Consider the following 17491-nt stretch of genomic DNA (forward strand, 5'->3'; position numbering starts at 1 on the left):
GGGCGCTTAAAGTGTTAGGAATGTTCGAGGAATTTAATAAGTCTAAACAATAACTTGAAACTGGCAATTGATTGAGCAAAATAAAGTAGTAAGCTATTTGTTTTTATACCTAATCCAGACCATTATAACTTGTATTTCTAAAATATACAGTTGACATTTTCTTTAGTATAGTAAAAACAGGCAAACAAGTAGCCCTGGTGCCGGGGTGAATAGATCCCACTTGGAGAGCAGGAGGGAAGATTTGGTTAAATAAGACCAACTCTCTTTTCAACTAAAAACAAGACACACATAGGAATAGAGTAAGAGCATGAATCAGGACCAGCCCTAGGCATCTTGATGGGACAAATGACATTTTTCTTGGGTATGACTCTCACTTCCTACTACTACTCCCTCACGCATTTTCTGCACTATTTAGTGACTTGAATTCAGATTCATAATGCTTATGCTGTCTGAAGTCCAGTCTCCCTGTAAGGCCATCCGTTTTAAAGTGTTAATGCTTTAACAATTCCTTTGTGGAAAGTCACTCCCTTCTGTTTTCTTATAATGCATATAAAGGTTTCTTATCAGATTTGGAACAAAGTGGATTTTCTGCTTAATGGAAACAATACAGTAGACATTTCCTGGATTGTATTTTGGTCAGATCATTAAGTAGCTTTGCTTATTACTATGGTTAAAATTCCTATGAGGTCTTCAGGAACTATAAATGATTAATTTATTTAAGCCTTGACTTCACTGTGTTTATCTTCTGTAGCAGCATAGTGATGTGAAACACGTTCAGTTATTGGCACTGGTAATTTAGCAATTAATAATTAATCAAAATCCTTAGGTTTGAATTGTAAATGTTAGTATAGTTTCTTGTAGTTTCAGGGCTGGGGTGTGAGACCATAATTCCAGTCATTCTGAAAAGTGGAGCATCCAACATGTATTAGAAAAGTTCTTACAGAAAGCAAAGCCCTTACCTCTCCCTGCAGATTCTCCAGCATGGTGTGTGTGTGGGTGTGTGTGTGTGTGTGTGTGTGTGTGTGTGTGTGTGTGTGTGTGATGGTCTAGGTGTGTGTGTAATAGTCTGTGTGTGTGTGTGTGTGTGTGTGTGTGTGTGTGAGAGAGAGAGAGAGATGGTCTAGGGGTGTGTGTGTGTGTGTGTGTGTGTGTATGAATTCCACTGCTCTAGAATATTACGTTAAAAGTATTTTGAATAGAATACTCAGAAAAGCCGAAACCGGTTTGGCTCAGTGGATAGAGCATCGGCCTGCGAACTCAAGGGTCCCAGGTTCGATTCCGGTCAGGGGCGTGTGCCTTGGTTGAGGGCACATCCCCAGTAGGGGGTGTGCAAGAGGCAGCTGATTGATGTTTCTCTCTCATCGATGTTTCTAACTCTCTATCCTTCTCTCTTCCTCTCTGTAAAAAAATCAATAAAATATAAGAAAAAATAAAAAGAGAGAAAAAAAAAGAATACTCAGAAAAAATCTTAATGGCCTTATAATTTCCATTTCAAAAATAAGAATAATTTTATATTAAAATGAGTTTTTACATGTCGATTCTTTTTTTTTTTTAATATATTTTATTGATTTTTTACAGAGAGGAAGGGAGAGGGATAGAGAGCTAAAAACATCGATCAGCTGCCACCTGCACACCCCCCACTGGGAATGTGCCCACAACCAAGTACATGCCCTTGACCGGAATCGAACCTGGGACCTTTCAGTCCGCAAGCTGACACTCTATCCACTTAGCCAAACCGGTTTCGGCTACATGTCGATTCTTAGTATGACCAACTTGAAAAGGTCATGAAGAAAAAATATAATTTCTGAAAACTCAGAGAGAAAACTTAAAAAGATGTACTAAGATGACACTTATACAACATATAGTAAGACTTGAATGAATTCTAAAAATGAATATATGTATTTGGAATAGTATAAGTTATACACATTAATCATCTCTAAAACTGACAATATTGAAATTAAAGAAGTTTAGTTAAGATTGTTTATCCATAAAGAGATCACCAAAATAAAAGATTTTTTTTAAAATGAGGCTGACCATTTCAGAACACTGAGAGAAAACCACATAGTTCAAATACATGTACAACAAAAAATCATGAGGGCACATATTTTTAGTTGTTGTTTTTTTTGTTTTTTGGTGTGTGTTTTTTTGGTGTCAAAGGATGTGTTTGTTCAGGTTACAAATACAATCTATTGCCCAATCACCAGTTTGATCAAGAAGGTAACTACAAAATGACTAGCCAGAGTTAAGAAGACAGTTCAGTCACTAAATTAAGTAAAATTAAGTACAGCAGAATGAAATTAAGACTTTGTTTTTGCCAACATAACAACCAGAGGATCTATATTACTGAGTCATACCATCTGTAGAAAGCTCATTTGTTTTTTTAACTTTCACTAACTTCAATTTCATGTATCTTTACTACTTACCTTACATTATCTCTCCCTCCCTATTAGCTACCACTCATCCTCTACTACCCTTGCTTGCTCTTTACTTCCTTTGTTCCTTTCCATTCATTAATGAGCTCTCATTCTTCCAAATCCCTATAGCAATTATATATACCGCTCATTTGAAATTTAACAAATTATTTCTTGTATCATTTATTTTTTTACATATATCCTAATGTTTTCACATATAGATATATGCTTATATTAACTATTTGGTAAACTGAATGGTCATTCCATATTAAAAGTGTGGTCAATATCACTAACTCCTTTTAGTTATATTTTTAAGTTCTCAAATAATCCAGAAGTCAAACGTTGTTCAGAGCACGGGTTCCATGACAAAATAGATTCAGGTAATCAACATATGTCCAGAAGATTGGGACCATAGGCCCAGGCTAACTCTGGAAGCATTGAGTCTAATAAGTCTAAAAGAAAGAGGGGGAGGGAAGATAGTACCTGATATGGGTAATGGCAGTTAAGAACAGAAAGGAAGAGGTGAATAAAAAGAGGGCAGGGCAGGAGAAACCAAGATGGCGGCGTAGGTAAACACCTAAACTGCTGCCTCGCACAACAATTTCAAAACTACAATTAAAAGACAAAACGTCTATCACCCAGAACCACGGGAAAGCTGGCTGAGTGGAAGTTCTACAACTAGAAGGAAAGAGAAAAAGAGCATTGAGATGTGCACAAGCGCTGAAAAGCTGAGGTACGGAAGCGCGCGAATCGGGCTGGTGGCGGGCGACTGGATGTTCTGCTTTTTTTTACCCGAAGGGAGACAAGCTCCCGATTACTCTGAACTCCAGTTTCTGGGGAGATGCTGGGGACCCAAACTCCTACGGGGAGAAGCTGGACTGTTGGTCATCGGGTCGGAAAGTGAGGGCGACTTTCTTGCAGAGGTGCACCCAGCAATCGTTGTTTACTGCGCTGGGGCGCGGGACATGGGGACTTGGAAACGCGGAAACACAGAGACGGCTGACTGGCAGCCATCGTTGTTTGCCACGCCCTAGCCTAGTGACGCCCTGAGACCCCGCCCCGCACAATCTACAAACCCACCCAAGCTCCACGCAGTGGCTTTTGCATATAAATGGCCTGCCCTATCGCAGCTTAACCTAACAAACTGCAGCTCTGGTCAGACAGCTCCAAAACCTCCAAACCCCAAGCAAAGAGGAGAAAATTGTAGTTCTCGCTGTAGCTCCTGCTGGGTGGCCTCAGACAGTAGCTGACCTGCACCCCATTGGAGATCCAGACACTAGTGTATCCAGTGGTCTGTGTGAGACGACACCAGATTTCAACTACTCACATTCATAAGTGACACATTCAAGAGCAGACTCAGTGAGCACCAAAGCACCACTGAAACAAGTTCAAGGATATGAAAAAGGACCAACTTGAAATTAAACATACACTGACTGAAATAAAAAATATTATACAGAGACCCAACAGCAGACTAGAGGAACGCAAGAATCAAGTCAAAGATTTGAAACACAAAGAAGCAAAAAACACTCAACTGGGAAAGCAAAAAGAAAAAAGAATCCAAAAATTTGAAGATAGTGTAAGGAGCCTCTGGGACAACTTCAAGCGTACCAACATCAGAATTATGGGGGTGCCAGAAGAAGAGAGAGAGCAAGATACTGAAAACCTATTTGAAGAAATAATGACTGAAAACTTCCCCCACCTGGTGAAAGAAATAGACCTACAAGTCCAGGAAGCGCACAGAAACCCAAACAAAAGGAATCCAAAGAGGACCACATCAGGACACATCATAGTTAAAATGCCAAGAGCAAAAGACAAAGAGAGAATATTAAAAGCAGCAAGAGAAAAAGTTAATTACCTACAATGGAGCACCCATACGATTGTCAGCTGATTTCTCAACAGAAACTATGCAGGCCAGACGGGAGTGGCAAGAAATAGTCAAAGTGATGAATAGCAAGAACCTACAACCAAGATTACACTACCCAGCAAAGTTATCATTCAGAATTGAAGGTCAGATAAAGAGCTTCACAGATAAGAAAAAGCTAAAGGAGTTCATCACCACCAAACCAGTATTATATGAAATGCTGAAAGGTATTCTTTAAGAAGAGGAAGAAGAAAAAAGTAAAGATAAAAATTATGAACAACAAATACATATCTATCAACAAGTGAATCTAAAAATCAAGTGAGTTAAAAATATGAGGAACAGAATAAACTGGTGAATATAGTAGAATCAGGGACATAGAATGGGAGTGGATTGATAATTCTCAGGGGGAAAGGGGTGAGGGGGTATGGGAAGAGACTGGACAAAAATCGTACACCTATGGATGAGGGCGAGGGGGGGGGGGGTAAGGGCAGAGGGTGGGGTGGGAACCGGGTGGAGGGGAGCTATGGGGCGGAAAAAGAGGGACAATTGTAATAATCTGAACAATAAAGACTTATTAAATTAAAAAAAAAAAAAAGAGGGCAGGGCAGATTCAATAGGACTTAGTAACTGATATACTAACGCCTAATGATCCAGGATGGTACAAGCAACTCAACAGATAGTGGTACAATTTAGAGACAAGGAAAAGCATTACAGCTTTGAGATGAGGATCAATGTTGATTTTAGTATCAGATATGATGAGTTTGAGATGTTCATGGGTGCATATCGATGGGGGGCTTGGATATGAGAGAACTCAACTAGAGGCAAAAAAAAAAAAAAAAGAGGAGTCATCAGGGCAGATAGAAGATTGCTCAGGAAGTGTTTTTCATGAAAAGATGAGAAAGACAATTAGTAGAGAGCTCTTTTGGGAAATAAAACACTGGGGAAAGAGACATTTAAGAAAAAAAGGATCACATAAAGACTCAGGATGTGTGCTCAGAGAAAGAGAAGCCTCCTTCTCCCAAGAGAGGATCCTATATAATAAAAGGCTAATATGCAAATCAACCGAACGGCAAAACGACCAGTCGCTATGACATGCACTGACCACCAGGGGGTAGACGCTCAATATAGGAGCTTCCCCTGGTGGTCAGTGTGCTCCCACAGGGGGAGCACTGCTTAGCCAGAAGCCGGGCTCATGGCTGGCAAGTGCAGCAGCAAAGGCAGGAGCCTCTCCTGCCTCCGAGGCAGCGCTAAGGACCCCTCGGGGGATGTCCGACTGCCGGCTAAGTTGGCAGGCACACATCCCCCTAGGGGTCCTGGACTGCGAGAGGGCACAGGATGGGCTGAGGGACCCCACATACACACACACCCCAGTGAACAAATGTCATGCACTGGGTCTCTAGTATTGTTATAAAAACCAAGAAGGGTTTACTTCCTCCCACAAGGGAGAACAAATGACTATTTCAAGTGTTGAGAGAACTGTCTATTGGATTTTCAGCCTCTGTTGGAGGTATTCAGGAAGCTTTGAAAGAACAGTTTTTCTCCACTGAAAAGATAAATTCTATGAGTATAGATATCACATCTGTCTTATTTATAGTTATTTATTGCACAGAGAACAAGGCCAGTCATGTGGTGGACATTCATTAAATGCTTTTTGACCTACACTGAAAGTGGAAATAAAATCAGATTGCAACAAAAGCTAGCTGTCCTTGATAGTTAATGGTGAGGAGAAACCACCTGGCTATAAATAGAGGAGCACTAAGAGCTCAGAGAGGTAGTTTCAGATTGTTCAGCTTTGTTCGGTAGGAGAGACTTCAACATTTTTTAAATATGGAGAGTGAAGAATCCATGGGGAACAGAAAATAAACATCTGCTCCGACTTCACATATGACTGCTTCCAGAATTACTTGCTAACTTTAGCCCAAAGAAATATCTAATTGTTAAAGACTTGAAATTTTAAAAAATGAGTAGGGAAAAAAATCAAGCAACATTGGCTCATGATACAGAACAGGGGCTCCTTATAAATGAGTATAGGAAAATCAGCTACTAAACCATTGTATCTTTTCCCCAGTTTCCTACCTTCCTTTACTTCTAACTCACAAATTCTTTAAAGATGCCCCTACAGCAGTGGCAACAAGACCTTGTGAAAGTCAGAGGTCAGTAAAGGTGGGGTGGTTAGAAGGGGGAACAACTAAGGAAAAGGGCAAGAAAAAGAAAGAACTGAAAGATCCTTAAGGAAGGGTGTTGTTCTTAAAATAAAAAACTACCAACAGAGCTTCAGTTGTTAATATAGTGACATGGTAAGACCCAAGTCATTAAAAAAAAAAAGACAAACCATAATCTCACATAAAACTCCATGCTTCAGGATCCCTCAATTCTAGAAATCTATGGTATCTATTAAATGTGATCAATTTTTAAAAGATCTGATCAAACAAAAATAGTGGTACTGTGTTAGCAGTTTCTGTTATCCTAAAAATATTTCTGAACGTAACACTGAAGCTCCTTGACCTGATTCTGCAGCTTTGTCACTGGCTGGCCTCTTGCTTACATACTACCTCAAGCCACACCAAACTGCCTCTAGATGCCCAGCGCAAATACTCAGACACTCACCTTCAAGATTCAGCTCAAGCATCCTCTGTCCTTTGTGAAACCTTTTCCTGACTGCCCCATTCCACCTTTCTCTGCCCACCACCCATCCTTTCTTGAAATACATGATTCTAAGCAAAGTGAAATACAAGAGATTGTTACCAAAATTTTGGAAATACAAAATTCAAGAATATCCACCAAAGCAATACCTAACCAGAAGTCTATAGCTTTGCCAACAACAATCTACATCACCCTTAGAGCTACTGGATTTAAACCCTTAGAAATAAGCAATCACAAAACAGAACCATTTTCAAATAGAAATAAATGTACTGTTTTTGCCCAGATTATGAAGGATATAAGTTAAAACATAACTAAGTGTATACTGTGTTGTCTCCCCAGATGTAAATGTGATTGTAACTATAATTTTATTAGAGGCCCGGTACATGAAAATTCGTGCATTCAGGGATTGCAGGGGTCCCTCAGCCAGGCCTACACCCTCTCACAATCCAGGACTCCTCGGGTAGGGTCCCTAGGCCTGGCCTGAGATCAGGGCCTATTGGGGCTTTCCCAAAGCACTCCTTGTCCTTCTTGATAATGTTTGATTGTCTTTGATACCACCAAGCCATCTAGCTGCACTTGCTTCATGGCTCAATTTCCAGACCCACCTTTGGCTTTCCCTGCTGTGCAGGGGGTGGAGCTAAAAGACTTGGTGGTCCAGCCAGTGCCTTCCTTGAGGGATGCCATCTTTCCAGAGTGACAGGAAGAAAGAGCTGTAGTGCTTTATTCTAAGGTTCTCTGTAACTATCAAAGTTCCTCTGAATGAGGACCAAAACAAAAAAACTGAAACAATGTTTATTTGACTTCATATATACATTTCAACAAATATAATTTTAAAAATTTTCTAAGCACAAAATACCAATGTTGAAAGTTTCCTTTGATTTTAAAAATTTTATTTTGGCAATGTTTTACTAAGAAAAGTATTATAATCATATTAATTATTCTTCTTTTACTGAGCTAAAATTCATATAACATAAACTTGACCATTTTAAAGTATACAATTCAATAACTTCCCGTATCTTCATAATGTTGTGCAACTATCATCACTATCTAATTCCAGAACATCCCAAAAAGAAACCCCATACCAATTAAGCAGTTACTCCCCAATGCTCCCTCATCCCAGACCTTGACAACCATTAATCTGCTTTCTGTCTCTATGGATTTGCCTATTCTGTACATTTCATATAAATGGAATCATACCATATGTGGCTTTTTGTGTCTGGCTTCTTTAACCTAATGCTATTAAGATTTATCCATCTTATAGCAAGCATCAGTACTTCACTTCTTTTTATGGCTGAATAATATTCTATTGTATGTATGTACCACATTTTATTTATCCATTCATCAGCTGATGGACATGTAAATTGTTTCCAATTTTTGGCTATTATAAATAATGCTGCTACAAACGTCTGTGTACAAGTTTTTGTTTGAACACCTGTTTTCAGTTCTATTGGGCATACTCCTAGGAGTAGAACTGATGGCTCATAGGGTAATTCTATGCTTAGCTTTTGGTAGAAACACCAAAATGTTTGCCATAACATCTAAACTATTTTACATTTCCATCAGCAATGTATGAAGGCTCCAATTCTCCACATCCTCTCCAACAACCCTTATTTTCATTTTATTATTATTGCTATTTTAGTGAATGTGAAGTTACCACATTGTGGTTTTGATTGCCTAAGTAACTAATGATATTAAGTATCTATTCAAATGCTTAATGCATTTAAATAACTCTTGGAAGCACTGTCTATTCAAGTGCTTTGTCCATTTTTAAATTGGGTTGTCTTTATGTGAATACTCATTTTTAAATTCATTGGGAAACCATCTTTTCTCCAATTCTTCAGGTCTACAGACTTATCTATATATATAAAAGCTTAATATGCTAAGTGTCCAACTGTTCGTTCGACCAGTTGCTATGATGCACACTGACCACCAGGGGCAGATGTTCCGACCGGTAAGTTAGCTTGCTGCTGGGGTCAGGCTGATAGGGACAGGGTGAGACGGGCCGGACATGCCCTGAAGCCAACCTCCAGTGGTCCCTCCCTGTCCTCTAAAATATTTCTTCTAATTAATTTCCTTTCAATGTGCATGAATCCATGCACCAGGCCTCTAGTTTTGTTAATATTTTGGAAGGATATTTCCTATTTTCCTTTAATATATAATATATTGTTCTTTTTGCTGTTGTTAATTCTCACCCAATGGTATTTTTTCCATTGATTTTCTAGAGAGAGTGGAAAGGGGGTGGGGTGAAGAGAAGAAAGAGAGAGGGGGGGGGAAGGCATCGATGTGAGAAAGACATATTGATTGGTTGCCTCCACACGCATCCCAACTATGGCCAGGGATGACACCTGCAATCCAGGTACATGCCCTAATCAGGAATAGAAACCCATTACCCTTTTGTGCCTGGGCTGATGCTCTAACCACTGAGAAACACCAGCCAGGGCTAATATTTCCTTCATTCTCCTCAGAGTTTACATTTTACAATGCCTCTGGGGCACTGAGGGCCAGTTCACAAGTCTAACATATCTGATAGTAGCTTACTCACTAAGTGAAAAAGACAACATTATGTTAGTAGGTTAAGAGCATCAAAATTACCGTATTTTCCGGCGTATAAGACGACTTTTTAACCCAGGAAAATCTTCTATATGCCCAGTCGTCTTATACACCGGAAAATACGGTAACTTGATCATTTAAACCAAGCCAACATTTTCTGAAAACTCCTTTATATGAGACACTATGTGGGTTTTAAGCACGTAATTAATTAAAAGTCCAGTGACTGTTTAATGCCTTTACAATGGTTCTATCATTCATTTCATATGTTCTAATACCTTGGCAAAACTTAATTTAAATGATTACCAAATCTCTAAACCTTGAAATGTCATACAGTTTGCTTTTCACAGCACTCTCTTATGATGAATAACCAAAAACAATGGAATACCCTGGAGAAGAAACCCGGGTTACCCAAGATATGTGATCAGTGTTGGGGCCCCGCCAGCAGGCGAGGGGATCCCAAGGCAGGTGCTGGGCGTGGAGGCCATGGGGGCATAGGCTACCAAGGAGACAGAACTGAACCTCACATCACCCTGCTTGGCCCCAGAGGATGGCTGGTTAGCCAGAGACGGGTAAGATTCCTCAGGGAAGGAACAACGTAAGACAGGCACAGTCACAGAGGGGCCATCAGGAGAGAACCTGGGGGTCAACTGAGGTGGGGCACAGACCCTCACCCCCCAACTTTGCAGGGGCCTGAACACTCACCCCTTCTGAAGGAAGTCTCCTGTCCCCAGGGCTGCTTAACTTCCCATGCCCAGCTCAAATCGGGACCCGGGTAACAGACAGGGACTTGGCCGACAGCAGCTGCCCTCTCACTCCAACAAGACTTGTCTGAGTTGTCTTGTACCCATGGTGTGGGGAAGTGGGTTTATGATATCTAAATCCAGCCTACAACCAGGAATGCTCAGGACCTACTCAAGAAGGCAAATAATCCTTTCCACTAATATTTACAGGGTAAAATAAGATTGTTGTTAGAGTAATAAATTTAATAGTAAAATAGTAGTCAAGTTTTTAGGCAAATTTAAATTGGCTAGTTGAAACAAGCAAATATTCTAGAAAAATTAATTGTACTGGACAAAAAGGTGTTCCTAAAGTGTTAACTAAAATTTTTCTTGCTAGTTCATCTCATGATAAAATTGCACACCATGTAATGAACCTAAAACAGTAATATTATAGTGCAAAAAATTAAAATTTAAAAGCCATCAAGACTACATTATAAAATTTTCAAAAGCCTCCTAATATTTAAATCAAAAAAGGGGGGGATAGTAGAAGAATATCATGTAAGGAAAAATATCCTGTAAGTAAATTACATCTAAAAAATTTGTACTTTAGAAAATTAATTGTAAGGCTAAAAGCAAGACACCCATGAAAAACAGACAAGGTGTCAAAACAAGGCAGAGGAAAATCATTTGGGCAAAAAATGAAATAGGATCCCAAGTCAAATTTATAGAAAATATTCCTTTATTAACTTTTGGTCGAGAATATGTCTGTATATTTTCAGAAAACAACTCCGAGACCATGTGGATTCCTGCAACAGAGAGGAATTGACAGGACTACTCCAGCCATGAAGACAGAAGAGAAGCAGTCCAGAGATGGAAGACGCTGACGTGGCCTTCCCATACTAGCAGTTAGCAGCTGTGCGTCACTGCAGGTTGCCCAGGACCAAACCAAGTCGGACCTGCATTACCACCATTTGTCCACCATCCAGAACTGAAATATCACTGCTGACATGTACACATAAGGAACTGTTTGACATTGAAATTGGGTCTCAAAAGAACTATTGGCCCAGAAAGAAACTCACTACAGACTGATTAATTTGCCTTTTAGCATAACCATTATTGCTTGTCTCATTTTCGGTTCTTGTAAGTGTATTTCTAATAGCACATGATCTCACTCATCTAGGGGAAATAATGAACAACATAGACTGATGAACAAGAACAGACCCAGAAACAAGGAGGCATGGATCAGACTGTCGGGACTCAGAGGGAGGGGGGGAGGGGGGGGTAAAGGGGAGAGATCAATCAAAGGACTTGTGTGCATGCATATGAGCCTAACCAGTGGTTAAAGGACAACAGGGGGGTGGGGGCATGCGTGGGGAGGGGTGTGGGATGGGAATTGGGGGATGAGGACAAATATGTGATACCTTAATCAATAAAGAAATTAATTTAAAAATAAAATAAAAAAGCAAAAAATATTTTTTTTTAAATGGAACATCTTTCTTTTACAAGAATAATTTTAAAGTATTCTTGGATTGTAAATATTTTTATTTTAGCAACCTAAAATAGTTGGCAGTACTAAGTAACATTCTTCATGAACAAAAGCATATTACATTTATTAAGAAAGCATATATTGTCTCTATGGAAAGAAGTGCAACAATGCTAATTATGTTTTAAATCCATGGGGACCACTAAAAGGAGTTATGTAAATAACACTGAACTTCTCTTCTGAGCTTGCAGAACATACCACAGGCAAAGAGAAAACCTTAAAATCAAACAGGGAGAACACTGACTTCCTAGAAAGGCAAGACATCACTGACAACAGACATCACATCATCAATAACCAAGGCCAGAAGACCATGGAGAAATCTTCAAAGTGCTGAAGAAACAAACTTCAAATTGTATATCCAGCTAAATTGTATTTCAAAAGTGGGGACAAAGTAGACATTTTTGGTCAAAAACGTTAAAAATTTTGTCATTTAACAAGCCCTTGATTAAAGAAACACTAAAAATATACCCCAATAAGGAGTGTGTACAAAAAAAAATCAAGTAGATCTAATTAAGTGCTGACTGTTAAGAAACTAAAAATATACAAAGTTGGAGGTTAGGGGCTTGGGGAAGAGGTTAAGTGAAAACAAGGTAGAAGTAAAATAATAGAAATAAAAGAAAATAGCTGAATTAAAAACTTCTAAGGTCCTTGCATGGAGGGAGCTGGAAAAACTTGAGAATTTAAGTCAAATATGTGTGTAAAAATATAAGAGTAATTACTAACCTAAAAATAATGTAAGTTATTTCCAAACCAGAAGTTTAGGAAAAAAGGAAATAAGGAAAATTCAATCAATACTTCATAAATCAGAAAAGAAGGGGTGGAGGGGGAGAATCAAAGCATCAGACACAGATAATTTAAAAATAAGATAACAGAATTCTAAATATATGAATAGACACATTAATGTAAACAGATTAAACTTTCCCAAGTTAAAAAGGATACTTAGATTAGAAAGGATATTAAATTTAAAAATCAATTTCACAAAAATCAACCACTATTAGAAGGGTGCTACTGTTTCTCTAGAATAAAGAGCTAGAACAGTAAGCAGAATGGTTATATGTTTTTTTACAATATGCCAGTAGCTTTAACAATCCCACAGACCAGTGTTCTGAAAACCCTGATTCACATCAAGTTACACAGCAGCAAATGGAATTAGAATTCCCCAGTGCGTTAAGACTTGTTCTTTGGAGAATCAATGACCTTCCCTGCAATATTCTACTTCCATTTCTCAAAAAAAGCTCTTGACAAGGTAATGATTCAAGGAATAAAGAGTGACTTTTAAGACATTGGACAAGACTTTTTTCATGATCTTTGGCACAGTCTGTGATGCTAATGTAAAAGCAATGATTCATAGTGACCTATTGAGCTTCCTTCATCACAACAACAAAACCAGATGTGTTACCAGGTACCATCAGTTTTAATGGCAAGCCACTTTTCACTGTTTTATCTCTCAACAATCTTTCCAATTTCCAAAATGTCTTCACAAAACAAGAATCTCTGATGGTATCAGCATGCTCTTAAATGACAAAAAAGAGAAACTAGCTTCATTAAGAAACATCAGAATTCATTCAGTTACTTGCGGAAAGAAAATGGCATCATAACTTCCAATTCCTTTAAAACCATGATTTGAAACTACAAGGAAAAAATGGGAATAATTCGGGAAGAATAATGTCATCTGAAAGAGGCCTTCACTGTTCTGCTCCCAGTCACAAAACATCCAGATTTCAGAGAGCTTCATCTGGACCTCTCCCATCAGATTGTTACTTTTACTTATAAGATTTTGTAAGATTGGGCGTTTGTGTTGGAGCAAATCCAAATAGAGGGAAGTTTCCAGCCTTTTCTTCTTTCTTTTGTTATTATTATTAGTCCTTACCCAAGGTTGTTTTTTCCACTGATTTTTTAGAGACAGTAGAAGGGAGAGAGGGAAAGAGAAAGAGAGAGAGAGAAACACTGATGTAAAAGAGACACATGGATTGGTTGCCTCCTACACGTGCCCCAACAGGGCAGATAAACACCCTTGACTGGAATCACACTGGCGACCCTTCGTGAGCAGGTCGACCCTCTAACCATCGAACAACACTGGCCAGGGTAGTTACAGCCTTTTCAAATTAAACCACCTTCTTGTCAAAACAATTCACACTGTCCTGTATGTTTTCTGGCTGGCAGACATACTAGTAGAGGCTTCTTCAGCTTTGTTGGCTTCTAGCTTCAATTAGCAAAAATATTGCCTTACAATAAAAAGCATGATTTTGTATCCCGGTATACTTAATCTTTACAGTAAGATCAAAGGACACAGTTTTTGTCCTGCTTCCATTTTCATTTTTTTATTGTATTTCAAAAACATGTTTCCATAGTTTCTGAGCCTTTTGGCTAAGATCAACTGTAAAAATATTTTTCCATTTAAACTAAACTCTACATAAATACAGATGGCATGGTAAATGTCCCTGTACATAACCTAACTAGATATACTAATGCTCCATGACACCCTATATTTGTAAAAATACCCAAACAATTTTGACTTTCGGGGGGGGGGGGGGGGGGGAGGGGGGCATTTTTAAAAAGGAAATTTTCAAAGTAATTGAAAAATACATTTTTAAAACCTTTTAAATTAATTACATTACATCACAATTTAAATTAATTGTGCTCAGTAATTATTTAACTCAGTAATTCTAAAATTATAAATCCTAAATATCATTAAGACAATCAATGTTCAAAAGATGGTTTTCAAGTAATCAAAAAGCTTATGCAGCTTTTCTCATCTTATATATCATTAACATCTTTGAAATAACCATGTACTGTTTACATTAATGAAACTATTTTATATTAATATCAATCATCATCTAATATTAATAACAGAATAAATAATATATTTATATCCACTTACTGCAATCTCTCTACAAGCCGACATGGATATTCCTGTGCCTTCAATTTGCTTCAATGCATATTCCTTTTCATCTTTTCTGCATATGAACACAAAAAGATTATTTTTTCTATACATTTTCAGATTTAAAATTATAATTACAAAAACAATGAAAATGTACTAGTCTCTCAGTGATATGTAAACACTCTCACATGCATGCACTGCTTACTGTTTCTGATACTTCAACTACAGAAATACAAAATACCAAAATAAATTCATGTCACAATGAAAATACCAGAAAGAGCCAAAACATAAAATTCAAAATTAAAACAGAACAGGATACTGAACAAGGCACTGGTTTCAAAAAGTAAACTGGTATGGCTTAGTGGTTGAGCGTCAACCTATGAGTCAGGAGATCATGGTTCGATTCCCCATCAGGGCACATTCTTGGGTTGGGGCTCAATCCCCAGTAGGGTGCATGCAGGAGGCAGCCGATTAATGATTCTCTCTCATCACTGATGCTTCTATCTCTCTCTCCTCTCTCTTCCTCTCTGAAGTTAATAAAAATATTTTTTAAAAGTAAATAAACATAAATATCAACTCAAGTATACTGCAAGATAATTCTATTCCTATCTTAATTATCTGAAGTCTATGAAAGCATTGTTATAAACATTAACTACAAAAATAAATGCCAGATGTAAACTCCTATATTTGTTTAAAGTAATTTCATAGTCTCAGAATCATTTATTAGGAGGGAGAAACTATAGAAGAATATTGACCCGCTGGGACACCCTAGTTCTCACATAGTATAGGGAACATTCAAAAGCCCCATTAACTCAACATAAAGCCTTGGAAAGACTTAGAAACTCCACCACCATCTCAAGAACTCTTGGAAAAACCCAGGAGTTACAGTGAATTTTCCAAATAATGGAGGTAGGATCAGGGATTGTGGGGAACCACAGTAGTTACCAGGATGCTTAACCAAGTGAAGACAGCAGTTCAAAAATGGTGATACAGTTCATAAAAATAGTAATAGTATATCAGATGAGTGGCTAGGACCACACAGTATCCTCAGGTGCTGACACCAGAATCAGCCACATTAAGGCCCCAGCTGCATGTCACAAATGTGGTTCATATTGAGGGTTGTTCTGATAAGAGGAGTATAACCCATACCCTCTAAATTTTGTCTTTTGATTATATTAGAGCCTCAGTAAAGTATCACCATGTCATGATGCTTTGTTTTGCCAAATGATAGTACGTTAGTGGTGCCACACCCTGTCCTACATACCTATTTCTCATTTTCCCCATTCTGTGTTTACAAGCAGATAAATCAGATTAAGAGGTTATTTATAATATGCATTTAAAACAACTTAAATGCCTTTTGAAGGTTTTCACAAACATCTATGTTTTGGGCAAATAATTGAGTAACAGTTACTTTCCCCCACAATCAGTGTGAAAATTATATCCATTACTCTTCCAGTACATGGCATTCAAGATAAATAAGCATTTTTTTTACTTTCTTCTTTATTTTTGTTTTCTTTTTTTATAAGCAGCATTTTAATAAAAAGAAAACACACCAGCTGAAACCGGTTTGGCTCAGTGGATAGAGCATCGGCCTTCGGACTGAAAGGTCCCAGGTTCAATTCCGGTCAAGGGCATGTACCTTGGTTGCAGGCACATCTCCAGTAGGGGGTGTGCAGGAGGCAGCTGACCGATGTTTCTCTCCCATCGATGTTTCTAACTCTCTATCCCTCTCCCTTCCTCTCTGTAAAAAATCAATAAAATATATGTATTTTTTAAAAGAAAGAAAACACACCAGATATTTCAACAGGATGGACTGCTATCAATTAATAAAATAATAATTATGAAGGTCATTAGAAACATGAAAAATGTTTACCATTTACTACTGAGAATTACACAAATTGTACCATATAAAAATATTCATATATCTAGACATATGTTGAGGTAATATAACTAATGAAAAGCAGTTGTGTTAAGATGGAGAAAGTTATGTTAATTAGCTTTAGTACTAACATTACTAAATGTCTTTTAAGTAAGAATTGAAGGAACAAAGAAAAGAGCCAAAATAATTTGACACTCAGAAAATAGTCACCTACTAAAACAATCTTTAGTATTTTCAAAGTGCTATCTTAGGTATGTTTTCAAGAGCAAAGTAAAAAACATGAAAAGCTTAAGTGATCATTTTTCCTTTTTCTCTGTCCTGTTTCCTCCAAACATAAAACAAGACTTTCAAACTACTCAGAAGCCACTAAGAAGTACAAGCAGCAGGTGACTGAATGTCATTAAAGCCAAATGTCTCCCCTCACCTACAATATAGGGTATCCCAAAAAATGTATACACACTTTGAATAATTAATTATAAAGGCAGTGCTTATTAAAATACATTTCATTTTCAAAATTAAGCTATCAGCTGTTACAGAGTATATGCATTTTGGGGGTACACCCTATATATGTGTGGGTATGTGAGAGCCCTTGTGCCTGAGAACTTAACACAATGCTTACAACGTAAAGTTCATAATTTAACAATTAAATTAACTAGTAGGCATCTATTACAGAATATTTAAGTATAATAAATTATAAAAATAAAATTATATAAGCGTTCTGAAAAAAATTTAATTTGAAAGCATAATTTTTTAAAACAAGTATTTCAATACTCAGTTTCCCTAAATAAAGTCTTCCAGAAGCTCATGTAATTGCACAGTTTTATTTTTAATACTGTAAAGAATATTACACAATCTGGATAGGTTATCGTTGCTATGGAAACTATAAAATTTTTGCAGTGAATCAAAAAGTACAAAATTAACACATCACATTAATGACTTCAGAATTTTACATTGAGGCTGTCAAAGGCATTTTAAAGCTTGAGCAAAACAGACTGAAGTATAAG

At 37.7% G+C, this 17491-nt stretch overlaps 1 protein-coding gene across 2 annotated transcripts in view; it reads right to left on the reverse strand.

Moving 5' to 3' along the window:
• The window catches only part of CDK19 (cyclin dependent kinase 19), a 116371-nt gene that overhangs the window by 69315 nt on the left and 29565 nt on the right, over positions 1 to 17491 (reverse strand). For both annotated transcript variants that reach the window (XM_008158430.3, XM_054721656.1), the window contains one exon: positions 14609 to 14684. In XM_008158430.3, the coding sequence (XP_008156652.1) occupies positions 14609 to 14684 (76 nt within the window). The remainder of the gene's footprint in view (positions 1 to 14608; positions 14685 to 17491) is intronic.

The sequence above is a fragment of the Eptesicus fuscus genome, chromosome 10, assembly GCF_027574615.1.
Source record: "Eptesicus fuscus isolate TK198812 chromosome 10, DD_ASM_mEF_20220401, whole genome shotgun sequence".
Lineage (NCBI taxonomy): Eukaryota > Metazoa > Chordata > Mammalia > Chiroptera > Vespertilionidae > Eptesicus > Eptesicus fuscus.